Genomic DNA, 15192 nt, shown 5'->3' on the forward strand with positions numbered 1-15192 from the left:
TTTTAAGTAAATGCCTTTTAAGGGTCCTTTCTTCCAAGTCAGTATGTAATGAAAAACATGGCATCCAATGTCAGCCAGCCCAGTTTCAAATACTGGCTCTCTCGATAATGAGTCATGTGAACTTGGGTGAGTTACTGTCTCTGGGCCTCAGTTTCTTCATCTGTATCATGAGGATAATGGTGCTGATCTTAAACACTGTTGAAGTAGCAGATATAAATGCGTGTACAGCCCTGTGTTCTGCTGGGCACAGACATGTCCCACCAAACCCTTGTGTTGGCTTCGGGATCGAGGTGGGGGCACTCAGAGCTCTGGTCAAGGAAGAATGAGTTTGTTAGCTGCTGCCAAGAGTAGCCAGGCCTTCTCCTGCCCTCCAGTGACCAGGCAGCAGCATCTGTCCCTTTAGGGCTCTAACCCTGGCTTCTGACGACATTTTGTTACACCCATGTCTAGCGCCTAACAAACCTTGTGATCAAGAGATGGTTCTTCACAGGATTTACGGATTTACTGCATAGCCTGAGCCCAGATCTTCCTCATGTACTAAGTACAAATGAGATCACCATGAAGCTGTAGACTTTGATGGGCTTGAAGGCCCTTTTGAGGCTAGACTCATCCTGTTCTCTTTATTCTTTGCATGCTAAGTAAGTTCCAGTCTCCATCCCTCTGTTCCCACCTGGATCGAAGCCCCCCTGCATACCATTCCCTAACTGGACCATTTTAACACCCCCTACCCCTGCCTCTTCTCTACACTTCTCTACACAGAAGCCAGATTCTCTCTGAAACATGTACATCGAATCATGTCAGCCCTTGCTTAAAACCCTTCAGTGGCTTTCTATTGCTGATCAAAGTCTGGTGCCCTACCTTTGGCCACAAGGCCCTGACCAATCTGGCTTCTGACTATCTCTCCACCCTTAGCCTATAGCACTGCACCCCTCAGTTGAAGGTGCAGCCACACTGGCTACTTTCTACATTGTGAATAGAAGCCCTCCTCTTGACCTTGACCTTCAGGAGTGCTTTTGCTCTTTCTCTTCATGTGGCTTCTTACGTCTTAGCTCAAATGTTGCCTTCTCAGAGACATTCCCTGACTGGCCTTCCCAGTTATTCACTGCTCTGTTAAATTTTCCTTCTTCATACTTCATTTATGTTTGCTTGTTTGTTTTGTCTTTCCTCCACTAGAATGTTACGTTCTTAAGGATGGGGAATCTTTCTTGTTCACCACTGTATCCCCAGCACCTAGCATACTGGCTAGGGATAGTAAGCACTCAAGAATAGCTGTTGAAAGAATTAATAGTTCTTGTTTATAACAGTGAAAAATTGCAAATGATCCAATTATTCACTAATAGAGAGTTCATCAAAGAAATTATGATAGAATCATGTGATTGTGTATTATGACATATAGAAGAATATTTTATGGAAAAAATGTAAATCTTATTTTTGTAAAAAGAAGTGTTCATATTCGATATTAAAAAAAATACTGCAGGCATGACTGGCTGGCTTAGTCAGCACAGTGTGTACTCTTGATCTCGGGGTCATGAGTTTGAGCCCCATGTTGGGCACAGAGATTACTTAAAAAAATATACTGCAAGGACAGGTATGAAAATATTAAGTGTTATCTCTGGATGGGGGGAGTAATTTTTCTTTCTTTCCTTTAAAAAATGATTTACATTTAGACATTTTTCTACAGTAAAAGAAGTATTACTTTTACAGTGACAAAAATTATTCTAAATGAAGTTATAGAATAATAATCTGGCATATGGGGTGGGAAATAATGGGGTTTGGGTAGGCAGTCCTTAGAGATTGAGAGTCTGAGTTGATCTTTCTGGTTCCAGCTATTGAAAGTCTGAGGAATGATCCTGTGGAATCTATCCAGTCTTTGGTCATTACTACCCTGAAAAACCTTGATGAATATGTTAGCCCTGGGTTTGCCTCTACTTCCAAGATAAGCCAGCTGAGCAATAACATCTTCAAAGTCACTGGCATGAAAGCCTCAGAAAGAAAGAAGCGACTGTTTACGACTGTCAAACAGGAAAGAGACGATGATGACAATGAGAAAAGGAATATCTGGAATTGGCTTCAAGGCCCTTTAAATTCCTTGCGCAACCGCAAATCAATGAGGTCACAGGTCCCAACGTCTGAAAGTCCACCTACAAAAGCTGGGCTTGCCCCCAAATAAGTTGCACCTAATTGCTCTGAGACTGAAGCCTTTTCCATTTGTTTGTCCAGATATCAATACTTTGATTCAGTCTCCAACCTTTGTCCAACTGGATGGGCTACTTGGGATTAAACCCAAGGAGGTGGTTTTGATCTTAGAAGGCATAGTATGTGTCTCTCCCTAGGGGACTGTTGGCTATCAGCATATATATTTGTCAATAAAACTTATTTTCTCATTCTAAGACAAAATGACTTTCATCCTAGTTTGGGGGGATTGGGGATAAACCTGAGTGACAGGGACAGCTCTGGAAGTATCTCCTTCAACCTTCAGGTAAAATTCCAAGAGTAAGGAGTAGGGTGGCGGAACAGCACGCCCCCTAGTTTCTGATCTTTTTCCCCCTACCTCTACACACCTTGGATGAAATTCCCAGGCCTGACACACTTACATGGGCACATGTAGATTTCAGGTTGGAACAGAAAAACATGGGCTGTGGGCGTAAACAGTGGAGTGGCAATAGTGCCACCCCATCTCTCTCTCTTAAAAAAGCACATCAGATTGCGATGGAGTGACACTCTTGTTGGGATAACTTTGAGTCCATTCTAATTTGTTTTTAAAAATCACTCTAGGGGTGCCTGGATGGCTCAGTTGGAATGTAAGGATGCAGGTTTGAGACAATAGAAGGGCACACATTGCCCAAGGCAGGAGGGACCACCCTTGTAATACCCTTAACATTCCTAAGGGCAGGCCTGGAAATAGAAGCTAAGGCTAGTTACACCCTATGTGAGGGTCCTGGGTCTACTCTGATTGGTTAACACTCTAAATGTTGTAATTGGATAAACCTGCTGTCAATAATATTGTGTAATAATATTTGGATCACTGTACCTATATCACAATTTCCTGTAACTCACCCTTCCCAAACTCATAAAAGCCCTACCCCACCTTTGTCCGGGGCTCTCAGCTTGGATCCACCACACCGGTAAAGTCTGTGAGCCCGAGTTTAGGCCCCGGCGAGCCTAAACCTGTAATAAAGCCCTTTGCTTTTGCATGTGTGACTCGGTCTCCCTGGCGGTTTCTGGTTTTGGGAGACGATAAAGAAATCTTGGGTATTATAGGAAGAGCATGCAACTCTTGATCTTGGGGTTGGGTGAAGAGATTACTTAAAAGAAAAAAAACTTGGGTAGCCTGAGTGGCTCAGTCATTAAGTGTCTGGCCTTTGATTTGGGCTCAGGTCATGATCTCACAGTTTCATGGGTCCGAGCCCCACATTAGGCTATGTGCTGACAGTGTGGATTCTGCTTGGGATTCTCTCTATCCCTCTGTGTCTCTGCCCCTCCCCTGCTCCTGTGCCCATGCTCCCTCCCTCCCTCTCTCTCTCTCTCAAAATAAATGAATTAAAAAAATACAACTTAAAAATCATTCTAAAACTCATACTTGAAATTTTCTCCCTCTCCCACATAACATTATACTACTTCAGAGCTCTGTGCTTCACTGCTGTGTGTCTGATGTCTCATCTAGAAACGGCCTTGATAATACCGCCTGTGGGTCCCCCGGTATTATTTCTTTCCTTCTTTTTTTGTTTTTAACTGTGTGTTTGGTTGCCTAGAAAAAGGAACGTGTTTCCCACCTTCCCTTGCAGCCAGATCTGACCCACCCAGGTGGGTGGAAGGGAAAGTAGCATATGTGACCTCCAAGACTTGTTCTTTAAGGGCAGGGGCACATCCATCTTTGTCATGTCTCCCTGGTGACTCGAATGTAGACATGATGGTTGGAGCTAAACAACTATCTCAGATCATCAGGAGGAAGTGATCTATTGAAGATGGCAGTGTAAGGATGCAGGTCTGAATTTGGCTTTTCAGAATCATTAGACAATAGAAGGGCACACTGTTGACCAAGGAAGGAGGGACCACCCTTGTAACACCCACTCCGGAAAGGCCAGCTAACACCTTTAACATTTCTAAGGGCCGGCCTAAAGATAGAGGCTATAGGTAACCACCTATTGCTCCTATTGCTTGAGGCTAGTCATGCCCTACTGAGGGTCCTGGGTCCACTCTGTGATTGGTCAATACTCTAAATGTTGTGATTGGCTCCCACTAAAAGTATCAATGAATGGTTAAACCCGCTGTCAATAATATCGTATAATAATGATTGGACCCCTTTACCTGTGTCACAATTTCCTGTAACTCCCCCTTCCTAAAACTTGTAAAAGCCCTGCCCCGCCTTGTTCAGGGCTCTCAGCACGGATCCAGTGTGCCAGTAAAGTCTGTGACCCCAAGCTTAGGCTTGGCCAGCCTAAGCCCGTAATAAAACCGCCCTTTGCTTTTGCATGCGTGACTCGGTCTCCCTGGTGGTCTCGGGTTTTGGGGGACGATATTAAAATCTGGGAGAACAGCAGAACACAAGGATAGAAAGAACCTAGGCCAGTTGTGATGGTAGAGCTGTTTACCAGTTTGGATACCTTCAGACATTTTCCTGGGATGGTTGGGAGGCTTAGAGGTAAAATGTTAGCTGTCTTACCCAATGTTATTTGAGTTTTCTGTCACAGGCAAAACCCAATCTTGATGGATTTACTTAATCTTTCAACATTGCTGTAGGGATTAAAGAGGTAGTGAATATGAAGTGCTTAGCAGTCTGCCAGGCACAAAATAAGAGGGCAATGATCTTTTTTTTTGGTCAAAGGTCAGGCCAGTTAGGCTACTGGAACCTGGTTCTGAGAAGTTTGAAAGATGTAGAAAGACCAAAGAACTAGTTACCACTCTGGTCAAACTGATTAACTTCTTTGAAGTTAGCCATGATGAGAATGGTTTTGATTGCTTCTGAATTTTATGAACTTTTTAGGTAAAATCTTTTGAATACTGTTTTCCTCATGTTTAAAAATGAGAATATTAGTGGTGCCTGGGTGGCTCAGTCGGTTGAGCCCCCGGCTTCGGCTCAGGTCATGATCTCACGTTCGTGGGTTTGAGCCCTGCATTGGGCTCTGTGCTGACAGCTCAGAGCCTGGAGCCTGCTTTCGATTCTGTGTCTCCCTCTCTCTCTGTCCCTCCCCTGCTCATGTTCTGTCTCTCTCTGTCTCAAAAATAAATAAAACATTAAAATTTTTTTAATAAAAAATAAAAATGAGAATATTAAAATTATTTTGTGGGTGTTATGGACTGAAAGGAGATGGCTGTATACTTTGTATATAAATAAGTGTTTAATGGCTATAACTATTACCTGGGTATGATGATTAATTTTATGTGTCAACATAATATTGAACCATAGCGCACAGATATTTGGTTAAACATTATTCTGGATGTTTCTATGAGGATGCCTTTGGATAAGATTAACATTGCAATTGCAAATAAGTAAATCAAACTGCCCTCTATAATGTGGGTTGGTCTCATCCCATCAGTTGAAGACCTGAATAGAATAAAAAACTGATATCCTGGGGCGCCTGGAGGCTCAGTTGGTTAAGTATCTGGCTCTTGATTTTGGTTCAGGTCATGATCTTATGGTTTGTGAGATCAAGCCCTGACAGCATGGAGCCTGCTTAGGATTCTCTCTCTCAATAAATAAACTTAAAAGAAAACAAAACTGACCTCCTGAGAGCTAGAAGGAATTCTACCAGCAGATGACCTTTGGACTTGAACTGGAACATGAGCTCTTCCCTGTGTCTCCAGCCTAATGGTCCACCCCAAATATATATATATATATATATTGGACTTGGTGGCCTCCACAATTGGCAATCCTTAAATCAATCTTTCTCTTTACACACACACACACACACCCTATTGGTTCTGTTTCTCTGGAGAACCCTAACTAATTAACACCAGGTATAAGGTAGCCTCCTTTGAATGGAAGAGTGTCAGTGACAGAGGTGTGGTTTGTGAGAGTTGGTCGGAGAACTAAACTTTAAAGGAGAAACACTACTCTGACTTAGCTTCTGAAGCCAAGCACTGAGACTTTCCAAGCTTTGTATACTGGCATTTGTCCCACTGGCCTTCAGCCTAGCTTTACATTGTTTTTCACTTTCTGACTTTCACTGCAATTTCCTTCAAACTTGGACTTCTCAGGATACCCCCAACCCTGTCATGATCTCTAATTCTTGCTACCACTCTCTGGCTGCTCATTCTGTACTAAGCCAGCTGCCCCATCTGTATCAAGATTTTGTAGGGCCCTTAGTCTTATATTTGGGGGAGATCTTGACCAAATCAGGTTACTTGGCAGAGGAAGCTGGTCAATGGTACAGGGAAGAGTTCTCCTCTCACTTGGTCCTTACATTAGCACACCCTGTCTTCCTTTGCATGGTTTCCCCCTTCTTCTGCCTTCCAGCACACATCTCCCCCTTGTCTCTCTCCTCCCCTCCAGACTCTTTGAATGGGTGTAGCACTTCTGCTCCTCCAACTTTCTCATCATTTAAACTTTTCTTTACCCTTGCAGGGTGATTTTGTTCAAACTACTGTACTGGTTCTCCCTTATTAAGTTGCCAGGGGATTTCTTTCTAGTTATTGTCCTCCTTGACCTTGCTGTATCCAATATTTTCAATCATTTTCTCTTTTCGCTCTGTAATGGCCCTAATTTGCCTTCCATTCCTCTAATTAATCAATCTCTCACCTTCCTTTCCCCCAAATGGCCATTTCTTGAAGGTCATTCCCTGCTGTTTTCCTCTCTTTAAAAAATGTGTGGCCAAAAAAAATAAATAAATAAAAAAAATATAAAGATTAACCATATTAACCATTTTTCAGTGTATGGTTTAGTGTTAAGTACATGGACTGTTGTGCAACCAATGTCCAGAACTCTCTTCCTCTCATGGAACTGAAATTATATACCCATTAAACAATAATTCCCAATTTCCCACTTGGCTCAGTCCCTGGTAACTTCCATTCTATTTTCTGTCTATGAATTTGACTATTCTAGGTACCTCCTTTAAGTGGAACCATACAGTATTTGTCTTTCTGTGACTGGCTCATTTCACTTATCATGATGTGATGGCTAATTTTTTTTTGTCAACTTGGATGGGCCATGGTTCCCAAATATTTGATCAAACGTTATTCTGGATGTTTCTGTGAAGGTAGTTTTGGGATGGGATTAACATTTAAATCAGTGGACTTTGAGTAAAGCAGATTATTCTCCATAACGTGGGTCAGCTGCATTTAATCAGGTGAAGGCCTTAAAAGAATAAGAGATTCCCAGAGCAAGAAGAGATTCTGCCAGCAGACAGCCTTTATACTTGAACTGCAACTCTTGCCTGAGTCTCCAGTCTGCCTGCTAGTTTACCTCACCAGATTTTGGACCTGCCAAGCCTCCACTCTGTGAGCCGATTCCTTAAAATAAATCTTTTGCTATGCACATTCTATTGAATCTATTTCTATGGATAACCCTGACTATAAGGTCCTCAAGGTTCATCCATGTCATAGCAGATGTCAGAATTTCCTTTCATTTTAAGGCTGAAAAATACCCCATTGTATGTAAATACCACATTTTGTTTATTCATTCCTGATGGACACAGGTGGCTTCAGCCTTTTGAACATTGTGAATAATGTAACTATAAACGTGTACAAATAAATGTTCAAGTCCCTGCTTTCACTACTTTTGGGTAGACACACAGAAATGGAACTGCTATATCATATGCTAATTCTATTTTTAATTGTTTGAGGACCTGCTCTACTGTTTTCCGTAGTAGCTACACTATTTTACATTCCCACTAGCAGTGCACAAAAGTTCCAATTTCTTCACATCCTTACTAACTCTTGTTATTTTCTGTGTGTTTTTATAGTAACCATCCTAATGGGTATGGCATGGTATGTCGCTGCAGTTTTGGTTTGCATTTCCTTTGTGATGAGTGATGTTGAGCATCTTTTCAAGTGCTTGTTGGACATTAAAATCCCTTCCTTGGAGAAGTGTTTATTCAGATCCTTTTTCCCATTTTAAATTTTATTTATTTTTTTAAAGTTTACTTATTTTGAAAGACAGGAAGAGAGAGAGAGAGATAGATAGAGAGAGAGAGAGAGAGAGAGAGAGAGAGAGAGAGAGAGAGAGAGAATTCCAAGCAGGCTCCAGGCTATTATCTTGGGGCCCAATGTCGGGCCTGATCCCACAAGCCATGATTTTATGACCTGAGCTGAAATCAAGAGTCAGACACTCAACTAACTGAGCCACCCAGGCACCCCTCCTTTTGTCCATTTTTAATTGGGCTGTTTTGTTGTTGCTATTGTTGAGTTGTAGAAGTTCTTTACATATTCTAAATGTAAAATACATATTCTATATCTCTTAACAGATACAAGGTTTGCAAATATTTTCTCCTATTCTGTAGATGGCCTTTTTACTCTGTTAATTGTGTCTTTTGATGTGCAGAAGTTTAATTTTTATTGTTGTCCAATTTATCGATTTTTACTTTTGCTGCCTATACTTTTATATCCTATCCAAGAAATTGCCAAATTCACATCTCCTATGTTTTCTTCTAAGAGCTTTATACTTTTAAATCCATTTTGTGTTAAAATTTTTACATTTAAATCCATTTTGTGTTAAAATTTTTTAACTTTTTAAAAATTTTTTTAAGAGAGATAGTGTGCCAGAGTCCAGCTCCTGCAGGTCCAGGTTCCCGTAAAGGATGATGGTGTAGGCCAGAGAGAGAGTGAGAGAGCCTTGTGTTTCGTTCTGATCACCAGACAGGCACCCCTGTCCACCTGGCAGGTGTCTCTACCATTTTGGCAGGCATCTCTGCCCTGTCTGGTTCTCAGGCTTTATTTATGGCAAAAGATACAAGAACCAAAAAGAGCAGTAAATAATTTCTCATAGATAAGTTTTAAAATTTTCCAGGACATGGGTTCTGCAGAAGTTACAATTCTGGTTGTCATAAAAAACTTAGCTACAGGCACTCATGGTGTCATAGGTATTTTTACAAAACCTCAGGTCTAGGCTTAAGGAAGCAACCTTTAACCAAGAGGCAAACAGCATTGTTTAGTAAAGGTCAGTTTTTTATGAGTAAGGGTCATTTGGCTGTTTATAACTCTAAGAAAAGTTCCCAGAAAAGCAGGTTCTCAGGAGACATAATGCCTGCTCTCATAGTCCCAAAGACGATTGATACATTTTATTGCAGTAGTGACTTTCATAAAGGCGTTCAGGCCCAGAAGGTAGTCAGTTATCAGTTAATTACCTAGAGGAAAATTATATGTTGCATTAGGGTGCATCTAGTTTACCTGACCAGGTGCAATCATACCTCAGGGACAGGGCAGGGGGACAGGCAGCTCCTGACACTAATCAGCAAAGCACTCTGAGGTTTGGTGCCCAAGCAGAAAAAACTAGTTTCAAGAGGGTAGATTTTGGGAGCTATCTGGGGGCAAGAGACCGTGCAAACTTGCTGTACCCTCACTGGGAATTTTCACTCTACCAGTAAGTTCAAATAGCTCTCAACAATAGTGAGTGAGCAAGTATGGCAGGGGTTGGTCCCACGAACCTGGCATCATGACCTGAGCTGAAATTAAGAGTCAGATGTGCAACCGATTGAGTCACCGAGGTGCCCCCATTTTGTGTTCATTTTTATATATGGTATAAGGTAAGGGCCAGACATTTTTTGCATGTCAATGCCTCCTCTCCCCCCTGCATTTTAACTGTTCACATCTTCAGAAATTTTATCACTTACCATGGCTTTAGTTCTTTTACCCAGGGGTGATCAAATCCATATACTGAACTTCTATCTCTTTCCTGAACTCTAGCCTTCCATTTTCAAACACTGCTGAATACCTCACAGAAACATTGATGGGGCAGCCTATAAATTCAGTCCAATGAATTAGACCCACCTATTATTATGTGAGGACCCATGCCCACCAGAGTGTGGCTTAGTGAGGAAACGTCATTAACTACATGTACGCTGACATAGTAATCAAAGAAACTAGGGCTCAGAGAAGTAATATCAGGGTGCATCTTACACTGTTCCAGGGAGAAGCACATGGATTCCTGGGGATGGGAGCAATCTGGTCTCTAGAGGTTTTCTCTTAAATGACAGGCACATCTCATGGGATTTTCCCAGTGCGTAGGTGATAATGTTTCACTCAAATTCTTATGTTTTCCTTGCTCTGATTCTGTGCTTACCAAGCAATTTTCCAATTCACATTGACTTCCCCAATAGAAAGAGATAAATTAGCTTCCACTCACTGGAAACAGCTCTGTTATAAATGAATTCATTGGTATGGATGTAAATTTAGTGATCATGCACTTGTAGTCTGATACTTTTTTTAAAGTTTATATTTTTTATTTTTTTTAATGTTTTATTTTTGAGAGAGAGACAGAGTGAGCAGGGGAGGGTCAGAGAGAGACAGAATCCAAAGTCAGGCTGTAGGCTCTGAGCTAGCTGTCAGCACAGAGCCCGACGCAGGGCTCAAACCCACAAACCACAAGATCATGACCTGAGCCAAAGTCAGACTCTCAACCGACTGAGCCACCCAGGCACCCCTTAAATTTACTTATCTTGAGAGAAAGAGAGCATGAGCAGGCAAGGGGCAGAGAGAGAGGGGGAGGGAGAAAGAATCTCAAGCAGGCTCCACACTGTCAGTGCAGAGCCTGATGTGGGACTTGAACCCATGAACAGAAAGATCATGACCTGAGCCCAAATCAAGAGTCAGACATGGTGCAGGGCACCTGGGTGGCTCAGTCGTTTAAGCGTCTGGCTTCAGCTCAGGTCATGAGCTCAGGTTCGAGCCTCGCATAGGGCTCTGTGCTGACAACTAGCTCAGAGCCTGACACCTGATTTCAGATTCTGTGTCTCATTCTCTCTCTGACTCTCCCCTGCTCATGCTGTCTCTGTCTCTCAAAAAAAAAAAAAAAGAGAGAGAGAGAGAGAGAGAGAGACAACTGAGCCACCGAGGCATCCCACTAGTCTGACACTTTCTGAGTTTATTAGGATAATTCAGCTTCTGGACTGATGCTCAGTTGGTTTTTATTGAATTGATGAATGTCAAGGCCAGACTATACCTCAGAAAAAGATGCCTTCGAGAGGTCCTGGTTTGGCCTGCAGCAGTGTGGCATGCAACTAACGTAAACCCCATCAAACTGCGGGACAAAGACAGACTATTCCTAAACCCCTTCAAAATGCATGATCACTCCCGACCTCATTTTTGTTTTTGCAACTGCCAAAAGCCTAAATCTCAAAATTTGATTTACACGTAGGACCTGAGTTTACTTATTATTAGATTTTATTTATTTATTGTTAGATTTATATCACAGCTATTTCTATAGGGGATCTAAAGAAACTTAAAAGCACAGGAATGCTAGGGGCACCTGGGTGGTTCAGTGGGTTGAGTGTCTGACTTTGGTTCAGGTCAAGATCTCACAGTCTGTAAGTCTGAGCCCCGCATCCAGCTCTGTGCTGACAGCTCAGAGCCTGGAGCCTGCTTTGGATTCTGTGTCTCCCTCTCTGCCCCCCCTATTTGCACTCCATGTTTCTCTGTCTGTCTGTCTGTCTCTCTCTCTCTCTCAGAAATAAACATTAAAAAAAGCACAGGAATGCTAAAACAACATTAGCAACAGCTAAACTTTGTTGAGCTTTTATAATGTGCCATGCAAGGTACCTTAGCACCTTATCTCACAAGAATCCTGTAAGGTTGGTTCTGTCACTATCTCCATTTTAGAGCTGAGAAAACTGAAGCTCAGAGCACTTAAACAGCTTGTAAGGTCACTAAGGTTGTTAATAGTGCAGTGGGGATCCACTCCAGATGGTCTGACTTACTAGAGCGTATACTTAAAATGATCAAGAAGCAGTAAGAACAGAAAAAAAAGTATCGAAAAATGCTGGCCAATGAAAACTACAACAGCACACATGTAGCTTTGAGGTTATGAGCAGCAGAGGAAAGGAGGGAATATATAATGGGCTTAAGTAGCTCTCACTGTTGAGTTACAGGAAACATATTTGTACACGAATAGGAATTTTTTTCTCCCTGGCTTTGAGTTTTGAGAGGACTTTGTTAAGAAGGTCTTGAAGTTAATTCAATGAGTGGTATCATCTAAAGCTGTTTAATAAGAAAAATGCAGAGGCGGTCCACATGGGGCTAATAGTCTTGACTTTACCTTTGGGACAAAGCCCAGGGTCCAACATTAGGAGTGTCAATCTCATGTACAATCCATGGGGTGAGGATGAGGGGAAGATAGAGGGTCATAGCTAGGTTTACGGCCTAGCAGTAACTGCCTCCATCCCCTCCCTTCCTACTGCGGGCACTCTTGACGTCCTTGTCCCTATTGCACTGTCTGCTTTTCTATATAACCTGGCTTGTTCGCTTGCTTCTGGTCTCTCTCCCTCCCAAACACCCTTTGAGAGAGGGAAACTGAAGGACTTCATAAAAATCTGCTTTTTGCTCCTTTTCTTGCTTCTCTTCTTGCTAGGACTTGCACCCCCACCTTACACAGGCCTCATAGTGCAAATAATGTATATCCTCCTTGGAAGAGACAAGGAGTTAATGATTTCTTTAAAATCATTAACATCGAAGGAAGGACCAGGTGTGAATCACCAGAGGAAGCCATCCTGTGTGTTCCAGACCACTGGCACGGGACATCATGGCGCCAAGACCCCCGGCTCCAGGTAATAACACCTGGGCCCCTCTCTTTGTTCTAACTGGTTCCTGGACGCCTGAGAGGACACGTACAACAGACCACACTCCTGGATAAAAAACACTAGATCCCAAACATAGACCAGACTGTCTCTCCTTTCCTTTCTGAGTCTCCCAGACACTTTGTCTATGCCTTTTCTATAGTTTCAATAAACTCTGCTTTCATCTCCAGCTAGCCCAGCTTGATTTTTTAAAAATAATTTATGTCAAGTTAGCTAGCATACAGTGTATACAGTGTAGTCTTGGCTTTGGGGGTAGATTCCTGTACGGTTCATCACTAACATATAACACCCAGTGCTCACCCCAACAAGTGCCTTCCTCAATGTCCATCACCCATGGCATCACACATGATATCTGTCTTTCTCTGACTGACTTACTTTATTAGCATAATACCCTCCAGTTCCATCCACGTTGTCACAAATGGCAAGATTTCATTCTTTTTCATTGCAGACTAGTATTCCATTGAAATATAAATCACATCTTCTTTATCCATTCATCCATGGACATTTGGGTTCTTTCCATACTTTGGATATTGTTGACAGTGCTGCTCTAAACATTGGGGTGCATGTGTCCCTTTGATTCAGCACTCCTGTATCCTATGGATAAATTCCTAGTAGTGCCATTGCTGGGTCATAGGGTAATTCTATTTCTAATTTTTTTGAGGAACCTCCACACTGTTTTCCAGAGTGGCTGCACCAGTTTGCACGCGTGCTCGGTTGAAGAGGAAGACCTTCCCCGATAGAGGAGGACCATTCTTTGGTTAAGAGTATACGAGTAACGGCACTCCCCAACTAGAACCTCCAAATAAGCTCTCACAGGTTTGATTTCTATCCTGTGTGCAGCCAGGGGCCCTCTTGGCTGGTCTTGTGGGACCCCCACTCTGAGTCCTTGGACCTGGCCTGCTGGCATCACCTTCACACTGCTTTGGGCTTAATATTTCCAAGACATTGCTTTTGCAACTTCACCTCTCTGTTTAAAAACATTTCGGTGACTTGAAAATTGCTTACAGTATGTTAAAAAGAAAACCCAAAATGCATCCAGGAATTATAACCTTTAACTAGGCAATATGGAATTTCCTGGTCAACGACCAGGAAATTTACTGATATATTCCTTCTGTTACCCTTGGAAGGAGGTCGTGGTGGGCAACCTTGCCTAACCAAATTCCTTGCTAACAAATTTCTTTTTTTTTTTTTTTAAATGCCTTCTTTGTCTTTAAAATCCTTTCTTTTGTTTAACTCAGTGGAGCTCCCCTTTGCTTGCTAGATGAGATGCTGCGGATTTAAGAACTGTTTAAGAGCCAATTAGATCTTCAAATGTACTTGGTTGAATTTTGTTTTTAACAAGTATGAAGTCTAAGTGCACTATCTTGCTGTTTAAAGTCTTCTACAACCAGACCCGACTTACCTTCATGGCTTATCGCCTTCTATTTCTCCAATGGTGCTTTTTAAATTAGAGGCTTCACATGGGGAGTGTGTGTTAGAGGCTTCCTAAGGGTGGAAAGGGGGAGAGGGAGTGAGGGAGAGGGAGAGAGAGGGAGAGAGTGAGAGTGTGGTGGAGGAGGAGGGGGAGGGAGGCGGAGCTTTGAAGCAATAGGGCCAAAACTAGCGAGCATTTCCGACCACAGCCTGTAGGGGTCTATCATGACCAGGATTCCCAGCGCCAGAAAAAAAAAGCCCAGCCCTGAGTCCGCCGCGCAAGCGCAGTGGCGCCAAAAGAGAATCAACCCCCGCCCCACCCCTCCGAGTTTCGGAGTGCGCAGGCGCAGTGGTTCGGGGGCGTGACAAAGCAGCACGCTCCTCCCAGGGGCCAACGTTGACGGAGAGGGACCGCGGGTTCAAATTCCGCAGCCTTATGCTCAGACTACTCAGCTCCTTACCGGCCTGCACTTTGCGAAGGAGTCCCGCCGGCGAAGACGGTGAACACAGCTCCCGCTTAGGAGAAGGCGAAGCGAGAGGAAAGAAAAGAGGCGCTGGTAGAAACGCACACACGGCGGACTGTAGTGCTGAGGGGCAGTGCGAATCGGGAGCGGGAAAAAGTTCTGAAGCCGGAGGGGCGGGGCCAGCGCATGATTGCAGGCTAGAAGCCAATGGGAGGCGGAAGGGCCGACCAGGAGGGTTGGCAACGGAGGCGCTTAGGAGTGAAACTAGCTAGCCCGCGTCTGGAGGCTTCAGTTTAGCCCGGCTGTGCTAAGTGTTTTTCATAAATTACTTTATGTAGTGGTCAGTGCAACGGCACTGAATAAGTGCTGTTACCTGAGAAGCCTGAGCCTTAGGGGTATTCACATAAGCTGGGATCTCAGAGCAGGCCACTGGAGCCCAGTTCCCGTACTGTTAATGGCTCTGCTCTACTGCCCATCAAGGAATCGAGGTGGAGCAGAGTCCAGTCAAGAGGACTGGGATGAATGGAATTGACCAGGTTGTTGGAGGAAGTGTCATAAAAGTGGAAATAAATGCTCACAAGTAGAGGGAG

The 15192-nt window shown here is 43.2% G+C and overlaps 2 protein-coding genes across 2 annotated transcripts in view; both read left to right on the forward strand.

Moving 5' to 3' along the window:
* The window catches only part of LOC115305333 (maestro heat-like repeat-containing protein family member 1), a 75169-nt gene extending 72809 nt beyond the window's left edge, over positions 1–2360 (forward strand). Inside the window, 1 exon segment of the mRNA XM_029955563.1 lies at positions 1827–2360. Coding sequence (XP_029811423.1) covers positions 1827–2170 — 344 coding nt within the window. The 3' untranslated portion in view covers positions 2171–2360.
* Positions 2361–14546: 12186 nt separating this feature from the next.
* DDX11 (DEAD/H-box helicase 11) overlaps positions 14547–15192 on the forward strand; it is a 35506-nt gene continuing 34860 nt past the window's right edge. The window contains exon 1 of the mRNA XM_029954859.1: positions 14547–14695. The gene's annotated coding sequence lies outside the window, so the exon portion shown is untranslated. The remainder of the gene's footprint in view (positions 14696–15192) is intronic.

This window comes from Suricata suricatta, chromosome 10, assembly GCF_006229205.1.
Source record: "Suricata suricatta isolate VVHF042 chromosome 10, meerkat_22Aug2017_6uvM2_HiC, whole genome shotgun sequence".
Classification (NCBI taxonomy): domain Eukaryota; kingdom Metazoa; phylum Chordata; class Mammalia; order Carnivora; family Herpestidae; genus Suricata; species Suricata suricatta.